The 24,981-nt window shown below is 30.5% G+C and overlaps 1 protein-coding gene across 1 annotated transcript in view; it reads left to right on the top strand.

Moving 5' to 3' along the window:
- LOC129981715 (NADPH oxidase 5-like) overlaps positions 1 to 24,981 on the top strand; it is a 57,055-nt gene that overhangs the window by 20,300 nt on the left and 11,774 nt on the right. Inside the window, exons 3-12 of the mRNA XM_056092668.1 lie at positions 2,287 to 2,407; positions 3,635 to 3,785; positions 5,932 to 6,142; positions 8,277 to 8,497; positions 11,044 to 11,232; positions 14,143 to 14,315; positions 16,473 to 16,661; positions 20,782 to 20,914; positions 22,772 to 23,059; positions 24,261 to 24,808. Of these exons, the coding sequence (XP_055948643.1) occupies positions 2,287 to 2,407; positions 3,635 to 3,785; positions 5,932 to 6,142; positions 8,277 to 8,497; positions 11,044 to 11,232; positions 14,143 to 14,315; positions 16,473 to 16,661; positions 20,782 to 20,914; positions 22,772 to 23,059; positions 24,261 to 24,808 (2,224 nt within the window). The remainder of the gene's footprint in view (positions 1 to 2,286; positions 2,408 to 3,634; positions 3,786 to 5,931; positions 6,143 to 8,276; positions 8,498 to 11,043; positions 11,233 to 14,142; positions 14,316 to 16,472; positions 16,662 to 20,781; positions 20,915 to 22,771; positions 23,060 to 24,260; positions 24,809 to 24,981) is intronic.

Below are 24,981 nucleotides of genomic sequence, written 5' to 3'. Positions count from 1 at the left end.
TTATATATACTATCCATTATAATAATATACTATTTATTGGATTTGCACCCGGTTTCAAAGTTAAATAACTTCGAAATCGGGTTAGAATAATATAAACCAACTAAGAGAGCCAAAGAAAATAAATAATGGCCATAACAATAATGTCGTAAATGACTGTCTGATGCCTGGTGAGGTGTGTGTGTGTGTGATTTATTTTGCTATATCTGCTATGCGATTAATAGTATCCGAAAATCGAATTTGGGTTTCAGTTAGTTGTTGTTGTTTGTTGTTTCTTATGGCATTTGCCATGGACAAGTCCGCTGTTACGAAGACAGCGATTTAAGCCGGTGGGGGAGCGTCTCTTCTTTTTATAGTAGCGTCAACTAGGGCCAATAGTACGACTTTGCTACTCACTATCACTCATTCGCTTGCACAACCCCTTTTTACAGGAGGGCACATTCACACATCTCACAGATAGAACAACGGAAGAACAACCATGCCCAAACCGGTACTCGAATCCAGGACGCCGGAGGTTTAAGTTGTATTTTTCTCATTCGATTGAAACCAAAATTTCAGACAGAATTGTAATTGCAGTTACAAAATCACATACCAAATTTCATATTTTTAAATAATTCCGTTTTTGAGTTATCGTGTTTACATGTTTATAAAGGTACAGACCGATAGACAGTCAACCTCTTGTTGGGTTAAAATTTTATAGATATTTACGCTATAGATGTTAAATCAGTGCACCGAATTTAATCCATTTAAATCTCTTCGTTTTGTTGTTATCGTGTTAATGTGTATTCGAACAGCCCGATAGACAGACTTCCTCTGAATGAATTGTATACAAAACTTGATAGAAATCTACAAGTGCGATGTAAAAATCATATGCCAAATTTCATCCATCTAGATTAAGACAGATATACTTACGAACATGGGCAGGCATAATGATAAAAATGTCTTCTTGCGATTCAGGGAGGTCCAAAAACGTGAAGATTTGTCAATTTCGTGTTCGAATTTTTTGACGATTACTCTTCCATATTCTTTGTATATGAGAAAATAAAATATTAAACCACTACCATGTATTAAATATTTTCATAAAAGTGGCTCATAAAATAAACCGTCATGTTTGAAAGAGTAAGGTACATTGAGAAGTTTCAGATCAATGCCTTTTTACTTAAACAACAATTTCTTTTCTGTAAGTGTTTGAAGTATTCCGCAAAACAAAATAAATAAATAAAATTCAATGTGTGTGTTTCTTATATATTTGAAGTATTAACAAAGTACCACGCAACATTTCCACTAATTCTTCAGAACATTTTTTGAAATGTGCGGGGTTCAAGAGCTATTTTTAAATGTTTCCATCTGGTATCCCTCGTATGACTGGGACATTTCTAAGAATAGATTTGAACCAGGCACCGCAAAAACGGTGTCATTCCATCGAAAGCTTCACTAAAGTCCTTTTTATGGGGAATTTCATATTTTCGCTGATAAAGTAATGATTATTTTGTATTTCAGTATTGAATTAATAAGTTTACTTATATTCAAAGTTATTTTAAAGATTTAAGTTCATTAAAATGTGAATGTACCTATAATGAAGTATTATTTAATTTTTTTCAGTGTTTGCACTTTCTTATTTGGAACTAGGAGTGTGCATTGCAGTTTGTTACTCTTTCACAAGGCTTTATTTTTAAGATTATTATTCGAATGGCTCCAGAAATGATAATTTCTTTTCAATGCAAGCATTTTTTTTCCTTAATGTGTACTTAAAGAGCAAATAATTATGTATATCACTCACTTTTAATTCAATTTAAAATCTTTCTACTGAGAATGTATTTCTAACCAGCCAATTTTGAATTCTAAGCAAGCAGTCACACTGAATTGCTTCTTTTCTTCTTTATCTTTCCGTTTTGAAACTGCGTGATTGCCTTGGGGAATATACCCCATAAATTTAAACTGTGACAAAATACAAAAATATTACCTGATCTATTTCTTCACTCTCCAGCATTAACACCATGCAAGTAGGGGAAATGTAAAGTAATACCCTCCCCTCGTCAGAAAACTGGTATTTAAAAATCGTCAAGATCACATATACAGTGAAAGTTCAGTTGGAGTGAATTTCGAACGCACTATCCTCTGATCTCGAAGTCGAGACTGCTTAAATCACAAGAGAGTTGCAGCTGCAAAATATGTTTTAAAAAAACACACGTCCAAATAATAATCATAGAACAAAGAGTTTGTTGCATTGGAAAACCAGGATTCTCTTTATATCTTTATGCTTGTATAACTCATTTCTTCTTATTGCAGGACTGCCAAAGGTCTCACACCTGAAAATTTAGAAACACTTGAAAAGATTTTCCAAAATGCTGTTGGCGATAAAAAAGAAATTGATATCCAGAGCTTCAAGAAAGTTACACAGTCGAAAAATGTAAGTCCATGAAATTTCTAATTTTCGAATGAATAAAAATAATTGTGTTTTGATTTGTTTGATGTTCAAATTTGGGATTATTTAGTCGATAATTGTTGCTGTTATATAAGCGATCAAATATGTCTATGCCATCAAGACTTCTACCCTTTTTATCTAAACCGAAATGGCAAACTCAGAATATGTAGTATTTACTAAAATAAAGTATTATCAATATCAAAAATGGAACTTTGCATATACCATTATTTATTGAAATTTCGGCGACTTTCTTTTTGTCTCTATTTGTTACAATAAATTACCAATTATTCAGTTAAATTTTTTTTGTACTATGCTTTTGCTAATTAATAAATAAAACTGTTTTTTAATTCAACCTTTTAACATATTTGTTACCATAGAATTATATAAATATATTAAAAAATGACTATTGGTTTTCAAGTTTATTCTGTGAAGATTTACAAACGTAATTAATATTTTATTATTTTCATGCATTTTTAAAGAAGTTTAATGGGTTTTCTATGTGCGGTCATTTGTGCCCTCACGGCACTAAGGGGTTAATTTTACTAAAAATGAGCCTGTATTATGTTTCTTTCAAAACATATTATCACGAAGATGTAAAGAACTACGCAGTTATTTTAAACAAACAATTAGATTTGTTAGCAACTCACAATAGCGCGGGATTAAGAACTTTCCCATAACTGATGAACTCAGATTTTATATAAGTATAGAATGTTTGAAAACAATCCAATTTGAATATTTAAAAAAGATCTAGGACCTTCCAGAGCTTAGATAAACAATAGATAACATTTTAAGTAAAAGAATTCCAGTGTTCGGATAAATTACCGTGGTTGGGATTTGAACTACAGATCAACCAATCAAAAACGAGATGCTCAGACTGAGCCATGGCGATTGCTAGTTACTTTGATGTGTGCGGCCATATCCTTAAGTAAAATCGTAACAATATTCAGAAAGGCCACATTGGTAACTTTATATAGTATATATAAGAGTGTGATGACAGCGTTTAACGATAACTCAAAGATGTGTCGACTTTATCAATCCCCAAGGCACTACTGAAATAAGCAGATGTCAGCCCTCGGTGAACTTCATGCTGACCAATGTGTTCAACACAGTCTATATTTTTTTTTAAATTTCTTGATATATCTATATATTTACAATCATAAAATTTTCAGTAATTATTGTTGATTTAATTTAATTAAATGCGTTTGTTTCCAGATGTTTTTCGTGGAGCGAATCTTCAATGTGTTCGATGCTGATAAATCGGGCACAGTGTCCCTCGAAGAATTCATGCGGGTCATGCGTTGCTTCGCTAAACAGAGTCCTGCTGAGAAACTCCGCTACCTCTTCGACGTCTACGACATCAACAGTAAGTGGATTTCCCTCGTATTTTGATAAGAATATTATTATTTATCTATCACCAACAAAATCAACCACAATGGTGTAGTTGGAAAAGGAACCACAATACTAACAAATTAACATTTATATATTGACGTCCACTGATGCCTTATGACTTAAACCTCTATCTAATTTAACAACCATCTAATTCGTACGTGCCTAACCGGGGCAGTACCGTCTAGAGGACAGAAGCCATCTATAGGACGATAGTGATTTAATTCATTCTCTTTCATCATATTTGTTGAATGTAACGTTATATGCTCAACGCAGTAATGTATTTTCTATCTAAGAAAAGAACAGGTTGCATATCGCTGAACCAGGCAATTTGTAACTGATGTGAACGAAATTGAAATTCGAAATTAATAAACTGTTCGAATTTCACCAAACTCAATATCTTCATAATTGTTTTTTTTTTATTCCTTATTGATTTTTTTTTCTGTATACAGTAGACTTCCGATTATCCGCGGGCGGGTTATCCGCGCCTGCAGCACTAAGTTTTTTTTTTTTTTTTTTGCTTTTAAGCAAAGAGAAAATGCTTCCAAAGCAAGAAGCAAACACAAATGACTGATTTCTTCAAAAAGGTGTGGTTTTACAGTTATGCTTTTGTAATTACATAATACATTATAGTATTAAAACAGTACATATGTATTCATTTTTCTGTGTATCCTTGACGTCTCTCATAAGTACAAAGCACTTTTCTGTTTTCATTAACAAAATGCATTTTAGGTTAGTTTTGAGTGATATACTAAAATATTAAGCGTTAGTTAAACATTTCCTGCTGTTTATTTTACGTTTTATTGTACATAAAACGACTTTTCAAAGTTGGAATGACTATTTTCTCTTTTGCTATACCCGTTTTTAGCTTTTTTCGGATTATCCGCGATTTTTGTTATCCACGGCGGCCGCGCCACCCAATTCCGCGGATAATCGGGAGTGTACTGTATTTAAAAAATTTAATGAATGATTCTTATTTTGTAGTGCTTAAAATAGATAGATAGACAAATAAAATAGGCATAGATAATATGGGGCAATATTTTAATAGTTAATATGATTAGCTATCATGGAAGAGAGGGGGCGATGGAACTTTTTCTTGTGATGGGAGAAGTGGTCCAGAAAAGGTTGAGGTACCTATGATTCGATCCAACCAAATCATTCAAAAGTAAAAATTTCTCATATATATTTTAAAATGTATATTAATTTGATTTGTTGTTTTTAATTAATTAAATATGAGTAGCAATTTCAAATACATTTTGAAGAGAGTATTTCAGTGATTTGTTACAGGCATATGCGACTTTTGAAAGCTTGATTTAAAAGAAAAATTTTTTGTATTTAAATTACATATAAAATTTAAAAACGGATTATGCAACGGAACCGTTGCATATGTGTGTGTGTATCATGGGAGATAATTTAAATATAGCTAAGAATTAATAGAGCACATATTTGTTAGTTCTTAATTCGTTAATCATCATGCATTTGCATCATGTGAGCATCGAATTATCATTTTTCAAGTTTATAAGTCAAAATTTAATCATTCAAAAATTCTATAATTCAATCAAAAATTGCACATAATCATAAACATATTTCGAATATTCTACGGCTCTTGCTTTAATTGTAAGGCAGCACATTCAATAAATGGATTTCATTTGATAATAAAACAAAGCGGTTAAGGGATTAAACAATGAAGCTTACGAATGGCTTGAATAAAGTCTCATTTTTATTAAATATTTAATGAAATAAACTAGATATAATGGTGCAATTAGGATAAATTTTACTAACAAAATACATTAGTAAATAAAAACGAACCTTATGACAACAGAAATGGACACTTATGGAAGCTTATTATGAACGGAAACTTATGACAAAGGAAACTGAAAACGGACCTTATGACAAAGTTCCCGACTTTAGATCTAAGGTCCAATATCTGTTAAATTACAGTGGCTCCCCACAGATGCGCTGTAGAATTTTAGAGAGATGGATTATTGAATGGGATGTTCTCATCTCTATTTGATTACAATTCCGTAGCCGTTCCTCTTGTAATTTGAAAATGGAAATATCCGCTGCATATATCTGACTCTTTCATAAAACTCGGATAATTGATGTTTTTCATTTTCTTTCAGATGATGGATATATTGAATTCAACGAGCTGAGGAGCGTCATCAGCGAATGCATGAAGGAGAACGGTCTACAGTTTGGTGAAGAAGAAACGGATGAACTAACGCGCATGCTCTTCGAAGATGCGGACACAGACGGCAGTGGAACCATTACATTCACAGAATTCAAGAATCAATTAGAGAGACAACCAGCGTTCATGGAAAATCTCACTCTGAGGTGGGTATAATTAGTCAGTTTATAATGCAACAAAAGGCATCTTTATAGATTTTTCCAGAGCAACATTTATTGTCGCATACTAATGTTTGTTAATGTCTTGAGCTCTAATCTACAAAGAAACAAAAATAAAAGATTGTACGTAAAAGAAATTTAGTTTTCAAAAACACTTTTTTATTAATGTTATAAAAATCTGAAATATTTTGAATCCTTATCATTCAAAATAATCTTAAATATTTAATTTATAAAAATAAATCCTGAATTCGGAAAGATATTTATTTTGAATTTTGAATATTTAACCCTTTAAAGGGCCATTTTTTTCTAGTCGTATTATGTTAAAATATTTTTGGGCTTAAAATTATAATAAGGAAAGAGATTCATTTAACTTAGTAGATAAATTTAATTTGATTAATTAATTAATTTGGTTCATTAATAATTAAGTAACAAATCAAGACGCATCATTTTGTGTGAGATAAAGAACTGAAGCATCTAAGTTTCTGATTTACTAAAAAAATCTGTCAGAACTTATGCCAACCTACATAATTTCATACAAAGATTGATAAATTTGGTGGGAAGCATACTTCCCACGGCATTATAAAGGATTAAATTATTTGAATATTTAAATTATAATGCATTATTATAAATGAAACAATTTTTAGCGATCAGTTAATTCGCCAAAAATATTTTTTTTTTATTTCCAACTAAATTCATTATACAAAAAAAGCGTTAACTCTGACAGACTTTAGAGCAATGTTATTTTAATAGCCTTACACTTGTTTCATCCATTTTATATATGAACCATTATAATATTTCTTATATATTTCTTGACTTATTTTTCTATTTGCAGTTATTCATTAGTGTGATACTAACTTTAAAATTTATCATCGGCGTTATAATTAAAATATTAATTTTCGATCAACAATTTTACAGAAATGCCACGATTTCTGTTCATTACAATTCGGAAGAAATTTAAGAAGTTAATTGCAGGTATTAACTTTTACAGCCTCGTAAAAAAAGTCGTCAGTATCATACTTTGCATAGTATTGTAATAATACTGGTTGTATTAATATTCAGTAACATATAAAATAATAAAAGAAAAAGTTTTTACGAATGATAGGTTATTTTTTCACAACCGATATATTAATAAATAAATAATGAGTAGAATTTGTATATAAATAATAATATTAATTTCAACACATCTAAAACGAAAGTATATCAAATATTTTATTGCTTTTCTCAACTCATTCAAATATTCAATTGATTTAAAAAGATTATATCAGACAGCGTTCAACTTTAATAAATGCCGAGTAAAAAATATTTTTTTAAAAAAATTGAAGATTTAAATCTTGTCAGAAACAATGTTGGGAGATAATCTCATTTTTGGTTCATGTACCTCTGTTTTATTTCCAGAATGTATTGTTAAATGTATTAGATAACGTGGACTCAAAAATCTGTTTAAAATCGTCTGAATGCGCTAACGTATAAATCTAGTAAATAAAAACAATAATAAATATTGTTATAAAATAAACTTTATAATATTTTTGAAAATTTATTAAAATTAGAAAAAAAATTATTCAGAAAGAAATTTATATCGCTGAAAAACTTATTTTCTGACTTTCAAAATTGTCTAAAGAAATTTTTTTGTGCAATGAAATGCTCCGAATTTATTTCAGGGAAAGGTTAAAGTATTATTAAACGTTTTATTAAAATTTTGAAAGATTCTGGCGAGCAACGACCTAAATAAAGATAAATAATAATGTATAAAGATAGGGTTAGGCATTTTTTCAAATAAAAAATTAAAATTAATTTTACAAATAAGTAAAAAAAAAAAATATCAGAAATAAACATCTTTCAGATATTCTAACTAAAGTTTAAAGTCCCATTTCTATTTTCAACCAAGAAGCTTTAGTGATCACCTAGGCTGAAGATATAACTACAATCAAATTAGATAGCTCTTTGACTGTCGACCTACCTTTTCACATCATATATGTAGCACATCATATAAAATATGTAGCACATCATATTTTTCACATCATATATGTAGCATAATGATGAGAGTAAATGAAAAGATATTCATTCATATTTTTAAATTACTCATGGAATTTTTATTTTATCTCTAAATTTGATTTATTTTCAGCATAGAGAGATGGCTGCTTCCACCCATGAAAACAAAAAGTAGAAGTAAATCCTCCACAAGTCTGTTTAGTTGCAGAAAAATCAGATGGCGCCACATCCGGAACAACTGGACGAGTGTCGTCTATTTGCTGTTATATTTCTTAATAAATATTCTCCTTTTTACCACAAGAGCTTATGAGTACAGAGAAGACAATACTTTCGTGATATTAGCTAGAGCTTGCGGTAAGTACTCTATCCAGGACCACGGATTCGACTTCGGGCAAAGTACTGCTTATTTTGGGAACCCGGGACTATAACTTTTGGCGGATTTAAACCGCAGAGGGGTAATACGCAGTGAGTATAATGAGCGCATTTCCGGTGTCCTTTGTTAGGGCTTGTCTTTCATCCCGTTAGATGCGTTTCCTTTAAACTTTTTGTTTCCAAAAAAGAAAATAATTGTCATTTTAAACCATACAATTTTGTTTTAATTTGAAACTTATGTAGTTATTATTCAATTTTGCAAGTAAGCGGGGGTTACTATGCCACTTAATTCTATTGTAACTGGGATAATAACATTGTTATATAAAGTGTAAACATCTACTCCGTCTGCCGTCTCATTCCTGTTTGATAAAAGCAACCCCACCAACACATGCGCAAAAGCGTAAATTGTTTCCATGTCTGAAAAAAAAGATAGTATATACATGTGTTCCCCTTTGAGAATTATAACTGATTTTTGTCAGTTATTGAAAGCCTTTCTTGATTATTTAATTATATTAAATAAGTGATACGAAAATCTGGTTTCTGAGCCACTTACTTAAGTTCAGATTAATATAATTAGGATTTATGTTTTTTTATTCAGAAAAAGATATATATAAAGATATAGCCCAATTCATGTCGGACCTCATTTGCATTATTATAAATAAAATTATTTGGGTAAAAGAAAAAAATAATTCTCTTATCTTTGACCCTCACCTTTTTTTAGGTGAGGGTCTTCTTTTTAGACTAGGCCACAAGAGATTTTTTTTTCGCTTGACTTCTTGGCGAATCTGTCTCTATTAAAAGTCTTGTGTTTTTTTTTCCCCTATTTACTACTCCCATTTGTTTTTATTCCGGCAAATATCTAACTATCAAAATTATAAATCAATCAAAATATCTATATCAAATCCCTACAGGTTGCTCACCGCAAATTATTTAGTAGACTCCATTATTTTTCTACGAATTAAATTTCAGCGCTTCCAATAAACATTTCAATAGCTCTAGTTCATCGTGTATCGTTTATTGAACATATATTCCACCAGAGGGTGTCTCAGAAATGAGGATGAGAAGTTTTTGGTATGGTGGTTGGTTCTTGCCCCTCGCTACCTCTTACCGATGACTGGACATCTTTCCCACGGGAAGGATTGTACCGTCGCCGGTGATGGCTCTTAGGACTCAATCTTAGGTCCCGTCAGTATCGCTGTTGCTTCAACCAGGTCAATCAGATAAATCCGTGTACATTAGTGGAGGGTCGGAATAATCGACTATGGTTATATTGGACGCACACTAGTGTATTCACAGTTTAGATTCTAATATTAATTTACGTTATCGAATTAAAATGTAATTTCATCCTCAAAAGCATTCAATTCTTATTTATCTTCATAGCTTTTTATAGTCCATGTAATCTACAATTCATCTATGGTCTACTTACTACAGCTACCGTCTTTTGGTTAGTCGGTTATAAGTTCCTAGCTTGGTATTAATTATATTTGTAAAATCCGATTGCCTTAAGATTTTATATACCAATGCCTCAGTATCACTTTGAATGGTTTAATTATTAAACTAAGGTTACCTTGTGATTTCTTTCATTCTTTTAACTAACTGATAAGACAGCGTGTAAAGCGCCATATCGCAAATGGTGGTGAAAATTAGAAGCATGATTGTGTGTAGATAAAATTTAATTGCAATTGATTGGAAAGTTTTTTTGTTTCTTTCAATCAAGCTCCAAACACCTCGTTCATTTATGGCCACCCTGCATTTATCAATTTTTCCACTAAAACTGCTTGCTAAAAATAAAATGTTAAACTGGTATTTTTTTATTTATTTATTTAGAAATATATTGTAGACGAATTGATTAGAACATTCTTGCTTGAATACCGACTGGTTGCCGAAATATCCCCCATACAAATTTCATATAGAATATTTAACTGTTTATTCAAGAATATCGAACTAAAGATTCTTATTATAAGAAATTTGATGAGCATGCATTTAATGAATTATATATAAATATCAATAGTCTTATTTTGTAAGTTATTGACTTTGAAATACAATAATTTAGAAATAAGCTTAAAGATGCTGAAAATCAAAATCGGCAAACGAAATAATTCCCTGTGAATTATGTAATAACAATGTTGTGAAGCATTTAATGTCTTACTGTTAACTCTTCCGGAGCATTTCTATGTAATCACGATATTATGAAGACATTTAATGTCTGGTAGAGGTATATTTCTATACAATTATGATATTATGAAGACATTTAACGTCTTGACTTCTACCAGAAGTATATTTCTATACAATTATAGCATTATGTAAACATTTAATGTCTTGTTTTTATTCCCTTCCGGAAGTATATTCCTAAATAATTTATGCACCATACAAGTACTATTGCATATAAGTAGCATTTCTATAAATAGATTTATTTTACTAAAATTAAAAATATAAAAATTTCCAGAATTCTATAATGTATACTTTATATTGCTGGATTTGTACTAAAACGTTAACTTATGTGACTACATTTTAAATTTATTTTCCAGGGCAATGTCTGAATTTCAACTGTGCTTTCATTGTCATGCTGGTGCTACGACAAAGTTTAACTTGGTTACGAACGCACGGCTTTGCACAATACTTCCCAATCGACCAGCACCTCTATTATCACAAACTCACAGGAATCGTCATTCTCATTTTTAGCGTGTGGCATACGGCGATGCACGTTTCAAATTTTAGTAAGATTTTTTTTATTTAAATTAATTAGCATTTGTATTTTACAAATATGTGAAAAAGGGGTTTTTTTCCGAATTCTGTTGCACATCACAAGGAATTTATTTCTTTATTCTTTCATAGTAATTGAATATACTTTTACTGAGTAAATATTTCAAAAGAGAATAGAGATAATCCTCTTTCATTGTAATATGCTTTCACTGAGTAAATTTTTCAAAAGAGTGTAGAGATAATCCCCCTTCATTATAATTGAGTATACTTTCACTGAATAAATTTTTCAAAAGAGAGTAGAGATAATCCCCCTTCATTATAATTGAGTATACTTTCACTGAATAAATTTTTCAAAAGAGAGTAGAGATAATCCCCCTTCATTATAATTGAGTATACTTTCACTGAATAAATTTTTCAAAAGAGAGTAGAGATAATCCCCCTTCATTATAATTGAGTATACTTTCACTGAATAAATTTTTCAAAAGAGAGTAGAGATAATCCCCCTTCATTGTAATTGAGTATACTTTCACTGAATAAATTTTTCAAAGGAAATGAGAGATAATCCCCTTTCATTGTAATTGAGTATACTTTCACTAAGTAAATTTTTCAAATTAAAGGAGAGATCATCCTCTTTCATTGTAATTGAGTATACTTTCACTAAGTAAATTTTTCAAATGAGAGTAGAGATAATCCTCTTTCATTCTAATTGAATATTCTTTCACTAAGTAAATTTTTCAAATTAAAGGAGAAATAATCCTCTTTCATTGTAATTGAGTATACTTTCACTAAGTAAATTTTTCAAATGAGAGTAGAGATAATCCTCTTTCATTGTAATTGAATATACTTTCACTAAGTAAATTTTTCAAATTAAAGGAGAGATCATCCTCTTTCATTGTAATTGAGTATACTTTCACTAAGTAAATTTTTCAAATGAGAGTAGAGATAATCCTCTTTCATTGTAATTGAATATACTTTCACTAAGTAAATTTTTCAAATTAAAGGAGAAATAATCCTCTTTCATTGTAATTGAGTATACTTTCACTAAGTAAATTTTTCAAATTAAAGGAGACATCATCCTCTTTCATTGTAATTGAGTATACTTTCACTAAGTAAATTTTTCAAATGAGAGTAGAGATAATCCTCTTTCATTGTAATTGAGTATACTTTCACTAAGTAAATTTTTCAAATGAGAGTAGAGATAATCCCCTTTCATTGTAATTGAGTATACTTTCACTAAGTAAATTTTTCAAATTAAAGGAGAAATAATCCTCTTTCATTGTAATTGAGTATACATTCACTAAGTAAATTTTTGAAATTAAAGGAGAGATCATTCTCTTTCATTGTAATTGAGTATACTTTCACTAAGTAAATTTTTCAAATGAGAGGAGAGATAATCCTCTTTCATTGTAATTGAATATACTTTCACTAAGTAAATTTTTCAAATGAGAGTAGAGATAATCCTCTTATTAAAAATTTACAACTGCAGAATAAAAAAAACTAACAGAAGAAAAATAATTATTTTCCCATTTTTAGCGTGTAGCACACTGCAATACACATTACTAATTTTGGTAGGAATTTTGTATTCAAATTAATTAATATTTTTCTCTTAAATACTTGATGAAAGCGTTAATTTTGTCGGATTCTGTCTCACATTATTAGGAATTTATTTTATTATCCATTTCACTGTGACTGAGTAAGTAAGTGCCTTCATTAAGTAAATTTTTTTCAAAAGAAAAGGAAGATATTTGTCCCTTCTAAAAAATTTGTAACTAAAGAATAACAGAAAACTGACGAAGAACTATATTCTCGCATTTAAATTTTTAAAATGTTGCATTTTAATATTCAAATTCTCCCACTATTAAAGCTAAAGCTCCCATGCCTTATTTGGATTTTAGTTTAGTTGATTTAGAAAATTTTGTTGCAAATAAAGTAAATTTAATCTTTTCTTAAAATGAAGTATTTTTGAAAACTGCTGTGCAAATAATATTTAAGCCATGCGAATTCTTTTTTATTAATGCAGAATTTGCAGTTTGTTGATTTTCCATCATAACAATAAAATTTTATTAATTAAGACAAATTTTTAGAAATTGCATTTGAAGATTATTTTTATGAAATAACTGTAATTGAATGTCCATTTTTAAAAATAAAGATAGTGAACGAAGAAAGTAAATTGAATGCTTTTAACTTTCAACTAACTTTATGCAGAAAAAATATCCAATATGATTATCCTTTCTTTATCTATAGTGTTAATAATTATTTTTATCGAATAAATTTTCATATTTTTTCTGGAAGTAATAAATAAAATATTTACAGCATTTTTATAATATAATAAATAATGTCACTATTTTAAACTTTTTAAAATTTAATGCTGATATTTAACATTATTAAAGTTTATATAAAATATATATGGTTATTATAAAATGGCTATCCCGATATATAAGAATCTTAACTACCATACTGTGCACAAAAATGGAAAAAAATGTTGGTTCAAGGTATTTTGAGGTATGCACACAAGAAAAATATGAAAAACAACAGTTAAGCTCAAACAGCTATGGTTTCAGTGAAAAATTTCAAAATTTTCAAATGGCAACACCAATTTTTTTTTTATTGGAATATGTCCTCCATCAAAAAATAATAAATACCTTTGGAATTGTATCTATAGCCCAAAAATCCCCAACACTAGCCAGACTCTTAGGAAAAGAGAAAACAGCCAATAACAGCAGAGAAACAACAGCAAAAAAACATTTTATTGTGTTTCCCAAATTTTCTACTTGGCCTACTTCAACTACAAATGGAACCGTAAATGGAAATAGCTTGTCATTAGAATATCTGAATTTGAACTTAAGTTAGTCAAAAAATTCTTTCTGCACTATAGTTTATGACTACACAGACTCATAAAACTTCTTCATTTTTAAAAATTTTAGATATTTTGACTGAACAATCGAATAAAACTCTCCCTGAATTTCTGACATCCACCCACCTGGGGATTGGATGGGTGGGAGGCGCTGCCTGCCTTACAGGATGGATCTTATTACTCATCCTCATAGTCATGTGTATTTCAGCCATGCCTTTCGTTCGAAGAAGCGGAAAATTCGAGGTAATGTCCACTTCCATTTAAATCATTCTAGAAACTTGTTAAATTTAACTTAACTATTTCTTTTCTGGATTTTTTTTTTTCGTTTATTGTCAAATATAATGAAAAGTCATTTAGCTTTTTATCTTCTTAAGAGAAGATATTTTAATTAGTTAAAACTTTTAATTCGTAGATTTTGATGAATTTACATATCTTAAACAGGAGCTATTTGAAGCTACGATCACCTTTCAAACATTGGACGTTTGATAGTTTGGATAACCGTGAGGTGAACTTCGACTTTTGAACTTCAAATGCCAAGCATTGGATATTCGCGTTGAAAGATGTTTCGAACGGTCTTGTCAGTTCCGTGATGTTCTTTTTACACCCGAATCAAAGGAAGTTTCGGACATTCGTAACAAGCCACCGGTTTGTGTGTGCGTAAGGCTACAAGGCATGAATCCTTTGTCTATCGTTAATCCAGTAAAAAGAAAATCCATTTTTAAAATTTTCATCTTTTTTATTAACAAATTAAAATGAAAGAGTATTATCTCTGCAACTTCGCTGTCAATAATTATGATGATTCATATAACTGGTAATTTATGTATTTTAACTGAAATGGATTTTCTGAAACTGAACATGGTATAAAAATATCGTTTTGGCTAGTAATATTTTCCAAAATAAAAATGGGAAAATTCCAAAATATTAGTTGATATCTAATTAAATTTAAGAAAATTTCCTCAAGAGACGCATTTGATTCAAAGTCTTCAAAGGTAATCAGTTCAAATTTGATAAATTTAGATTCAAATCTGCTCTGTAGTTCGTCAATCTGACACCAGGCATTCATTCGCTTTTACTATTTTCTCGGATACAAAGAGAAAAGATTGTAAATCGTCAAAAAATTTAACTCATGACGAAACTTCATGTTTCAGATCTTCCCGAGTCAGAAAAACCCATTTTTGGAGTTGTGCCTATCCATATGTCTGTGAACGCAATAACTGAAAAATGGCTGATGAAAGTTGACAAATGGTCTTGAAACCAAATTTGTAGATTTCTATCAAAGTTTCAGCGAAATCTCTTCCGAGGAAATATGGGTGCTCCCATACAAATGAACGAGATAACTACAAAACGTCAAAAGCTAAATACATGAAATTTGGCTCACAGGTTTAGCATCTGCGCCGTAAATCTGTATTAAAACTTGAACAAACTCCCACAAAGAGTTAATCCGCTACCGATCAATATTTTCCCAAGCATGCAAATGCGATAACTCAAAAATGCAGCGACTTAAATACATACAATTTGGTACATGATTTAAAATCGTGTACCAAATTGAAAAGCTAAATGCATGAAATTTGTTTCACAAGTTTAGCATCTACGCTGTAAATCTGTATGAAACCGTGAACAAACTCGGACAAAGAGTAATCCACTACAGATCAATATTTTCCCAAGCATGCAAATGCGATAACTCAAAAATGCAGCGAATTAAATACATACAATTTGGTACATGATTTAAAATCGTGTACCAAATTGAAAAGCTAAATGCATGAAATGTCAAAAGCTAAATGCATGAAATTTGTTTCACAAGTTTAGCATCTACGCTGTAAATCTGTATGAAACCGTGAACAAACTCCGACAAAGAGTAATCCACTACAGATCAATATTTTCCCAAGCATGCAAATGCGATAACTCAAAAATGCAGCGACTTAAATATATACAATTTGGTACACGATTTTAAATCGTGTAGCAGATTAACTCTTTGTCGGAGTTTGTTCAAACTCAAGAGCTACAACTGTAGTTCAGCGCGCCAAATTTTGTTTCCAATCTGTCTAAAACATATGCTTCCAAACTAAAGTGTTTTGTTGTTTGTGTATTAAAAATATTAAAGTTTGTTTATTAACAGCATTCTATTGTTATATATTAACAGTATTCCATTATTGTGTATAAACAGTACTTGTGTATTAACAGTAACCGCCAAGAAAATCGCAAATACCGCATATTAACAGGCTCTTTCCTAACTATTATTCGCTAATGACATGCAGTCAGCAATACACAAGTGCATCTATTAGAGAGTATGCGAGAAAGTTTCTGGGAGACCAGTCCAGCTGGTTCTTTAAATAATATGTAAAATCTAGCAAAGATTTCTCATCTTGAAACCACTATATATAAGCTTTTTCTTCAATTTAGATATTCTATTACCTCCACCTGCTCTATTTTGTGTTTTGGACTTGCCTCATATTGCATGGCCCACATTTTTGGAAATGGTTTCTGGGCCCCGCCGTACTCTTCCTTATTGAATTGATCGTCCGAATAAGTCGGAACCTCTCCAGTAGCAAAGTGGCTTATGTACAACAGGGAGTGTTGTTACCTTCCAAGGTATGTGGCATTTTTTTTTTTAATATTTGGATAAATTTAAATTCTAAAATTTGAAGGAGAAATTCTTTCATTTTTATTTATTAAGTCGAAGTAATGTAGCAGAATAGCAATTACTAGATCAATATGCCATAAAATCAAACAAACGTTTTGAAAACATCAAAATGTTAATATTTTATTTTACAAAAGATTAATATTTTAGGAAAATACGTAAAATTAAAGAAATTAATTATAGGAATAGTTTTTTTCAGGCAAAGAATAAATTAAAGACATTATTTTGGAAACAGAAAATTCTAACTGTTTTTATTTTACGAAAAATGAAATCATTGAAACCCGAAATTCTCCAAGCATTATAATTCGTAAATTACAATTGAAAAAAAACTGTTTTACGACTGTATAATAATAAAAAGAAATGATCACAATGAAGTTTATGTATACATTTATTAATTACTTCATCTTCAACGTATAATGAGCAGCAAGCTTACTGCCATAGTACTTTCTATTACGCTGGTGGACACCAAAATGGGAAACAAAGACCATTTGTAGTGCAAAACTTGTTCAAGCTCATTCAACGAACTCAAAGTAGTACTTCAAGTAACCACTTATATTCCGAGGTGGCCGCAAAGATTTTCTATTTGATTACACAGTACTCTCCTAAAGGCATGGCTCTCAAAAGATAGAGAACTTAACTCGCCGACCTGATCTGATAGTCGCAGGAGGTCAAAAATGTTTTGAATAGCCATAAAATATGTGGCAGAAAATTCATTTTCCATGAATGCAGTCTAAAAATAATTTATGCTGATTGGGGAACATGTTAATAAAATAAAATATTTGCCATGTCTTTTCAAGACTATGTAATGTCCATAAAGGATGAAGATATTGATGACTTTACTCTATTCTTTCCCACAAATACAAATATGTATTTATTTATATTGAAATGAAAAAAAAGTTTGCCTTGAAACAACTGAAAAACGTATTGGAGTAAATGTTTTTATCGTTGCCATAAAAAAAATTCATCTCGGTAAGCTGTAAGGCAAAGGCAGATTCCTTTACTTCTGAATTACTATCTGGCAACATAAATTGTTGATGTTAGATACAGTCAAAATTAGGACGTGAAAATCAGTTTTCAGGCCTTAACTTCTAAAATATTGCAGTTATCGAAAAAAATTAAATACACAAGTCGTTCATTTTAATGAGGGGCTAATTTGGCTAATTGTATTTATTTTTCTGTCTTCAACATTAAGAAAGTTATAGCGAAATGAAAATTTCAATCTCCCACCATTGCCATTTGCCCTGAGCTAGAAGGTTCATTTACGAAATCGTCCGATATTTTTACATTTCTAACAACATATTCCAAGCCAGTTAAAATCCAAACAAGATTACCCTAGTCATCTTGTTCACAAGCTAATGTGGGCAAAACGTTATAAACTTTTGAAAGAAAGGCGATTTGGGGTCCTAGAACCCATGATCGGTGAAGAATAGAAGAAATTTTCCCGAATTCCTGTCATGAGAATCATTGCAATAGTTAATCTCCCTATAGGAATCTACCTAAAAAACTTACTTCTAGATGCATCGAAAATATCAATGGAGGAATCAGTTTCAATAAAAGATCGAAGAACAAGGCAGCAATACTCAATGACATTCAATAAATCATCTTAAAGTGTACCTTTGACGACTTCCTGTCATATCAAACTAGGATACAATGCGAAGTAAAATAACAAAGAATTTCACTCCATCATATCTTATTAAAGTACATTTGAGCTTAGTTCAATGTCCAGTTCATACACTAGACATACCATTCTCTATAGCATGACAAAGTTTCGCACGATGTTGGTGACATAAAATATAGTAGATAAGGGGTCAAATAATCTTGATATGATTTGCCATTTATAATGACTACCAGGTCATTTATAATGACCAAGAAAACGCCGAATCCAGACCGAGCCTTTTACCACTATCTGAGCTGTGATATGTGCTATAAATATTTCTTCTGACCAACGAATGTATCTACCAATGCAGATAAGTAATAAAAAGCTTTTTAAAGCATAAATGTATCAATTAGATCAACATGGATCCATACAAACTGATTATTCGGCAAATTTTAATTAATATAAAAAGTTAAAAATTATTTTTTAAAAATTTTCAAAAAAGAAATTTGATCTTAACTGTCAAGGCTAAGCATAAAAATGGGACCAATATGATGAACTGAACAATTACTACTATGAATGAACAATTATTACTATGATATGAATACAGTCCTCATAAATGATGAGTTGCAACCAACGAAAATTCTGACAGTATATTCTGAAGTTAGCATGATGGTTCAAGCAGAACAGTTAAATGTTTGCTCATAAAAAAAACCTAATAGAAGCTATATCTTTAGATTATTTTTGCAAAACGGAAATGCCACTGTTGAAATTTCAAAAATTTGAGAAATAATACAAATTTCCGAAAACCCCCAACTAAGCTCATACTGAATAATTAAACAATTAAAAATATCTATATAGAAAAAAATTGGTTTATGAGAAACATTGATGTATAAAAATATTCACAATTAAGAATGTCAAAAAAAATTCAATAATTTTGAGTTTGAAACATGTATTACAAGACTAGTACAATTCAACTTACCTGAAGAAAGAAAAACGTATGAGTTCAGTAAATCCATCTAGAGCAAAATAAAGTTCCAACGCTGTAGAATAATGAAGAAGGAAAATTGTTACAAACTCGCTATAGCAACCATTCTCTTCGAAACTCAAGTCAAACTTTCTATGTCCGGGATTACCATTTTCTTTAGGCGAATTTGATTCATTTTCATTAGTAAATTAAGATAAAAGAGTAGAACAACAATGTATAATTTTCGCCAAATAATCCAATTATGGAGACTTTTAGAAACAGCTAGAATTTTGCTGTACAAAAAAATAAGTTGGGGGAAATCACGTGCTTCAATGCTCCGAGGAAAAAGCTGCTATGCGGCTGCGCAATTGGAAGCTATAGCTTTATTTCTCAACCAATATTTATTATGGAAATCCATGAATCACAACAATTTTCATTAACATCATCATCTGAGGACAATTTATTCTTGTACTGTTCGTTCTCGATTTCGAAAAAACTTTACACTTTGACTCATATGTCGGGATGAGTTCATTTAGTCAAAAGAGGGGTGAAAAGATGTATGAAAGGATGAGATATTTACATTTAACAATATGGTGAACTTGGATTATTCGCAGACTTAGAAAGCGAAAATACGGCGTATAACTCGTAGCACAGTCGAAAAAAGAAACTAATTCGCAATAAAATACTTTAGAGCAAATTTTATTTACTGTAAGGAGCCTAAACATTAAATTATGACGAATCTGATTTCTCTTCTTAAAATTTAGTTCAGTTTATTACAAAATAATAATAACTTTTATGTTAAAATACTTCTTTTTCTATTTGTTATCGAATTTTTTGGTAACATTTTGGGATTAACAAAGGTAGATAATATTGGTCATATTTAATGATATTATATAAAATATTCTTTGTGCCATTTCTGAATGCTTTTCTTTTCATTTGAACTGACAATATAAGCAATCAATGTGCAATTTTGAGGCAAAATAGTGCTATCAGAAACGGCAACATATTCAAAAACACATAGAAAAAAGAATTGAAAAAGTATCGAATGGGGTGGAAATCAAGATCAAAGTGACGAAGAATTCCAGAAATGTCTCATCTTTCTGTGTCTCATCCCTTAGCGAGGAAGAATCATCGAAAAAGGGTCATCTCGGGATGATGTAATACATCGATTATATTTTCTATCAATATTTATTTGTCTCACTGTCGATAGAAAAAGTCTTGAAGTAGTAGAAAATATGTAATTATCAAAATCGAAAAGTATAAATTACTATGCTTTGCTGGTCATATTCATCGGTTAATTCCTTATTGTTTCGATTAGTCAGAAAATTAGTAATTACGGATTCAGTAATGGTTTGTCTATATTATTCGAATAATAATATTGTATTATACGAGTTTCAAGTCTAAATAATGGATGCATCCCAATATCCTAATAAGGGTGCCAGTGGAGAGCTAAAAATTAATAATCCTTCTCTGAGGTGTGGATGACTTTTAATAGATTTTATTGTTTCAGGTGACCCATTTGGTAATAAAGAGGCCACCAAAATTCGATTACAGACCTGGAGACTACGTTTACATCAATATACCTACCATTGCTAATTTTGAGTGGCATCCTTTTACCATCAGCAGTGCTCCAGAATTAGATGGTGCGTATAGAAAAAAAGTTTTAAAAATAAATAACATTTAGAAAATTAAACTATTGAATATTAAATGTATTGTTATGGAAATCATCCAGTAGGTGTACGATGACTAAAATAATTCGACAAGCTCGGTAATAGATGAAGACGCGTTATCCAATACTCAAATCAGCAACATACAAATAAATAACTAAACATAAACAACCAGAGAGCTTGCTCTGCGATCAGCTCTCCAAAGAGATAATTGCCTAGAATGACCCTCTTTAGCTCTCTCATGCATTTATATAGATTTCCGTGATAGAGGGCAGCATTTTCTGGAAGAAACGTTGGAATTCGAGTCCTAATAAAGAGATTGTTATGAGTCTAATTGCATCACATATACGTAGCAGCATAAAAAAATCTATTCTATATTAGATATCTGATTAATATCGCTTCTGTCGAGAGAGATGAAAGAGAGGGATTAAAAGTAAAAATCTTGTGCATCAAGCACCGAAGGAGGTTTTGAAATGAAGTTTTTAAGCAATATTATCTTATTTTTATCATTCACACTTTATGATATTTGTATATTTTGCGTTAAATAAATTCTTTTTTACTTTTTATGTCTTATTAAATGTAATGCAGGAAATAATTAAATGGTTAACTTCATTGCAGAGCATATCTATAACTGTATAATAACAGAATATATATCTCTGCTAAATGTTTCTTTTAAGGTATTATGATCATATTGAGAACTACTCCAATTTTAATGACTACATCTTGTAGCTTTCGAAAGCCAATAACATCAACTATATTCACAACACTATATCAAGTACTCTTTCATTCCCTATATCAAGTATTCATTTCATCAAGTGCTCTTTTATTCCCTATATCAAGTACTCATTTCATCAAGTGCTCTTTCATTCGCTATATCTCGTACTCATTTCATCAAGAGCTCATTCATTCATTACATCAAGTACTCATTCCCTTCACTCACTATACGAAGTAATCATTTCATTTTATGTTCTATTTTGTTTATCTTATTAAACTGGATGTCAGCATCTAAAATCTAATCCAAGTGCATTGTTTAAAAGTTAAAAAAATTTCTACATTTCGCATAATGCAGTTTTATTTAATACTCAATTACGAATTAAAAGATCATAATAAAGTGCTTGAGCTCATTTGAAAGGAATTCTCTCATAACATCAAAACTCTAAAAGAAACATTAAATATTAATTACTGTATTGGAATATGCAGTTGTAAGCAACGATAAGGCTTAATATTAGTGACAAACTTGTTATTAGTGGTAATTTTTAATGCTTATTTTTTAAAATCAAATCTTATAGTTTAAGTCGTTTGTTTTGACCTTTCATGGCAACACAAGTCTTTCATAAGGACTTTATGTTTTTCTGAACTAAAATTGATTTCTAACTATATAAAAAAATTCGAAACATAAAATGCATACCCTCTTTCTTTTAATATTCATCTGAAATGTTTATTATAAGTTTTATTTAATTTCTTAAAAAATTAAGATACTAGAATATTTCAAATATATTTGAATCTAATTACAATATCATTTTAAGAAAAGTCATTAAGATGTACTTTTTTTACTCTAGGCTCTTCAAATATTCATTTTTTAAGAGATACATTTTATAATGCTATTTTAGTTTAATATAAATTTATACTTTAGTGATGAAACAATACAAAAAATATGTCATATTTTTATCGTTTTCCCCCCCCTCCTTAATTCAAGTCCACTGTCCCCTTAAAGCCTCCTTATATACCCATACATTTTGAACAGAAATCTAAAGACATATATTCAGTTTAAATTCTAAAATATGCTTTATGCAATTTATTAATGTTATTTTTATTTATTTATTAATTCTTTAGATGTCATCTGGTTGCATATCCGCGGTGTCGGCGAATGGACAAACAGTTTGTACAGCTACTTTCAGCGTGAGGATCGTGAAGCTGTTCTTAGTGACGAATTGGTCAAGAACTTGAGTGATCCTGCGAACTCCCTGAAAAATGAATCACTTGTATCACGCGGCTTCATCTACCATTCCAGCTGCACAGAAACTCCTCCAGGTCTTGATATACCTAAAAATTGCTCTCTGTTATCAGCGCGAATCATGGACAAAGATGACATCAGTGTATCAGAAAAACATAGCTCGAAAGGTTAGTAGTTTGGATATGGCAACTGAAATTTGTGTGGTTTGTCATAAATTGTATGAAATTCTGACCAAATTTATCATATGTTCTTATAGTAATGATACAAATTTTAAGTAAGTAGTTTTGGAATTTTTGGTCATATCAAAGATACGAAACTGAAATCTTGTCATTTTTGCATAAACTTTTTTTTTTAAATTTTGACCAAATCTATTATATCTTCATATAATATAATATATCTGGTCAGAACTGATCTATCATGATTAAAATAAGGAAATTTTTAGGCAAATACTTTTGAGAGTGTTTTTTATATATATTAGAGGACCGGTATCTATGGTTTCAAACTGAATTTTCGGCATTTTCACGTCGCAAGCCTGGTCAACATATAGTAAGAGCATATTCTGAATGCTTAAGAAGGTGAAGTGATATTCAAATTCTTAAGATACAATTAACAACAGCTTACCAGTTTTTCCAATTAATTTAATAACTAGAGAATTTCTTGAAATTCTCTTTCTTATATGGAATACATAAAGAGTAGTATAGGCTAACACGGCCTTGTTTATTGTCACAATTTAATGATTAACCCAACAATGGATTGTCTAGCCCTTTTGTTACACGTTTTTATTTCCATTTACAGTCTTCAAAAGACTGTTTCAAAGAGCAAAAATGTGCGTTTGGAAATCCTTTTTTAAATGCGTTTTGATAAACATTTGCAGAAACACTGATACATGGTAAATACCGTACTAAAATTAGATTTAAATTGGAAACAAAAAAATACCAAGATGGCTGTTGTATGAATGGCTCTACCATTAAAAAGGCTATAAAAATATTTTATTTCCATTGTAACAAAATACATTGGTAAAAAGGGGTTTTACTTTTATTGCAAAATTGTTATAATGGATATTGTTTCATTCATAATGTAGCCAACTGGCACATTTTAATAGTTTTGTTAAAATTTCATTAAAAAAATAAGCTAAAAACTTTTAAATATTTTCCTAAATTATATGCAGCTATTCAAAACACATGTACTTTTTTAAAAAAAATATTAAAGGTCATGCATTCTGGGATTAAAAAATCATGGAATCATAAATATTAAATTCTGCATAAGAGATTTAATTCATAATTTTCAGAACCAAAATTCTTGATGAACCAACCGATCACCAAAGGCAACTAATTTTCTAATCAATACTAAATCCAAATTTCTTTGCAGGTTCTGAAATAAGACTCGAGTTGAATGACTCTTCATTTCTCAACCCTACGTTTTATCCAGACAATCTCAACCAATCTGTAATTGAAATGGGAAAAGACGATAATACCTTTAAATATTCTAACAATGGGAGTAACGAAAGTATTACTGGTAAGGATACTACATCTCCTCCTCACTGGCAAAGGACGTCTTTCACGTCTTTCTCAACGAGTCGTGCCATTCAGCAGAAAAACAAAGAAGACATCAGAAGTATGCTGGCGGAACACAGCAGACATCCGACTGGGGAAGAACTCTTCTCCAGCGATTCAAGGTTGTCCGTTAAGAGCAGACGACCCCCAAAAGGGCGAAGGAAATCGGTGAGAGTTTCCATGGCCAAGCAAGGACTGAGAAGGTGTCAAACTGTGATTGTAATGCCGACTGTCAGCGAAGATGATGAGGAAGAGGTAAAGACAGAGTTGGAGAAAGATGCCCAAGCGATGGAGGCAGAAGTGGAAGATTTGAAAAGAGAAGTGGAAGTTGAAAATGTTGTTGTGAGTCAGAAACCTCTAAGGGTAAGTTGAAACGAAAATGTAATTCATGACTTGTACTAAGTAGCAAAAGAAACTGTGCAACAATGCCTAAATTAAAATATTGTACAATATTGTGAAAATATACCAAGTTGCATAAGAAATTGCGTGACTATTTAATTTGAAGTTTGGACATTGTATAATAATATTAATTAACA

Source organism: Argiope bruennichi, chromosome 8 (genome assembly GCF_947563725.1).
Source record: "Argiope bruennichi chromosome 8, qqArgBrue1.1, whole genome shotgun sequence".
NCBI lineage: Eukaryota > Metazoa > Arthropoda > Arachnida > Araneae > Araneidae > Argiope > Argiope bruennichi.
This window is presented reverse-complemented; position numbering and strand designations above follow the sequence as displayed.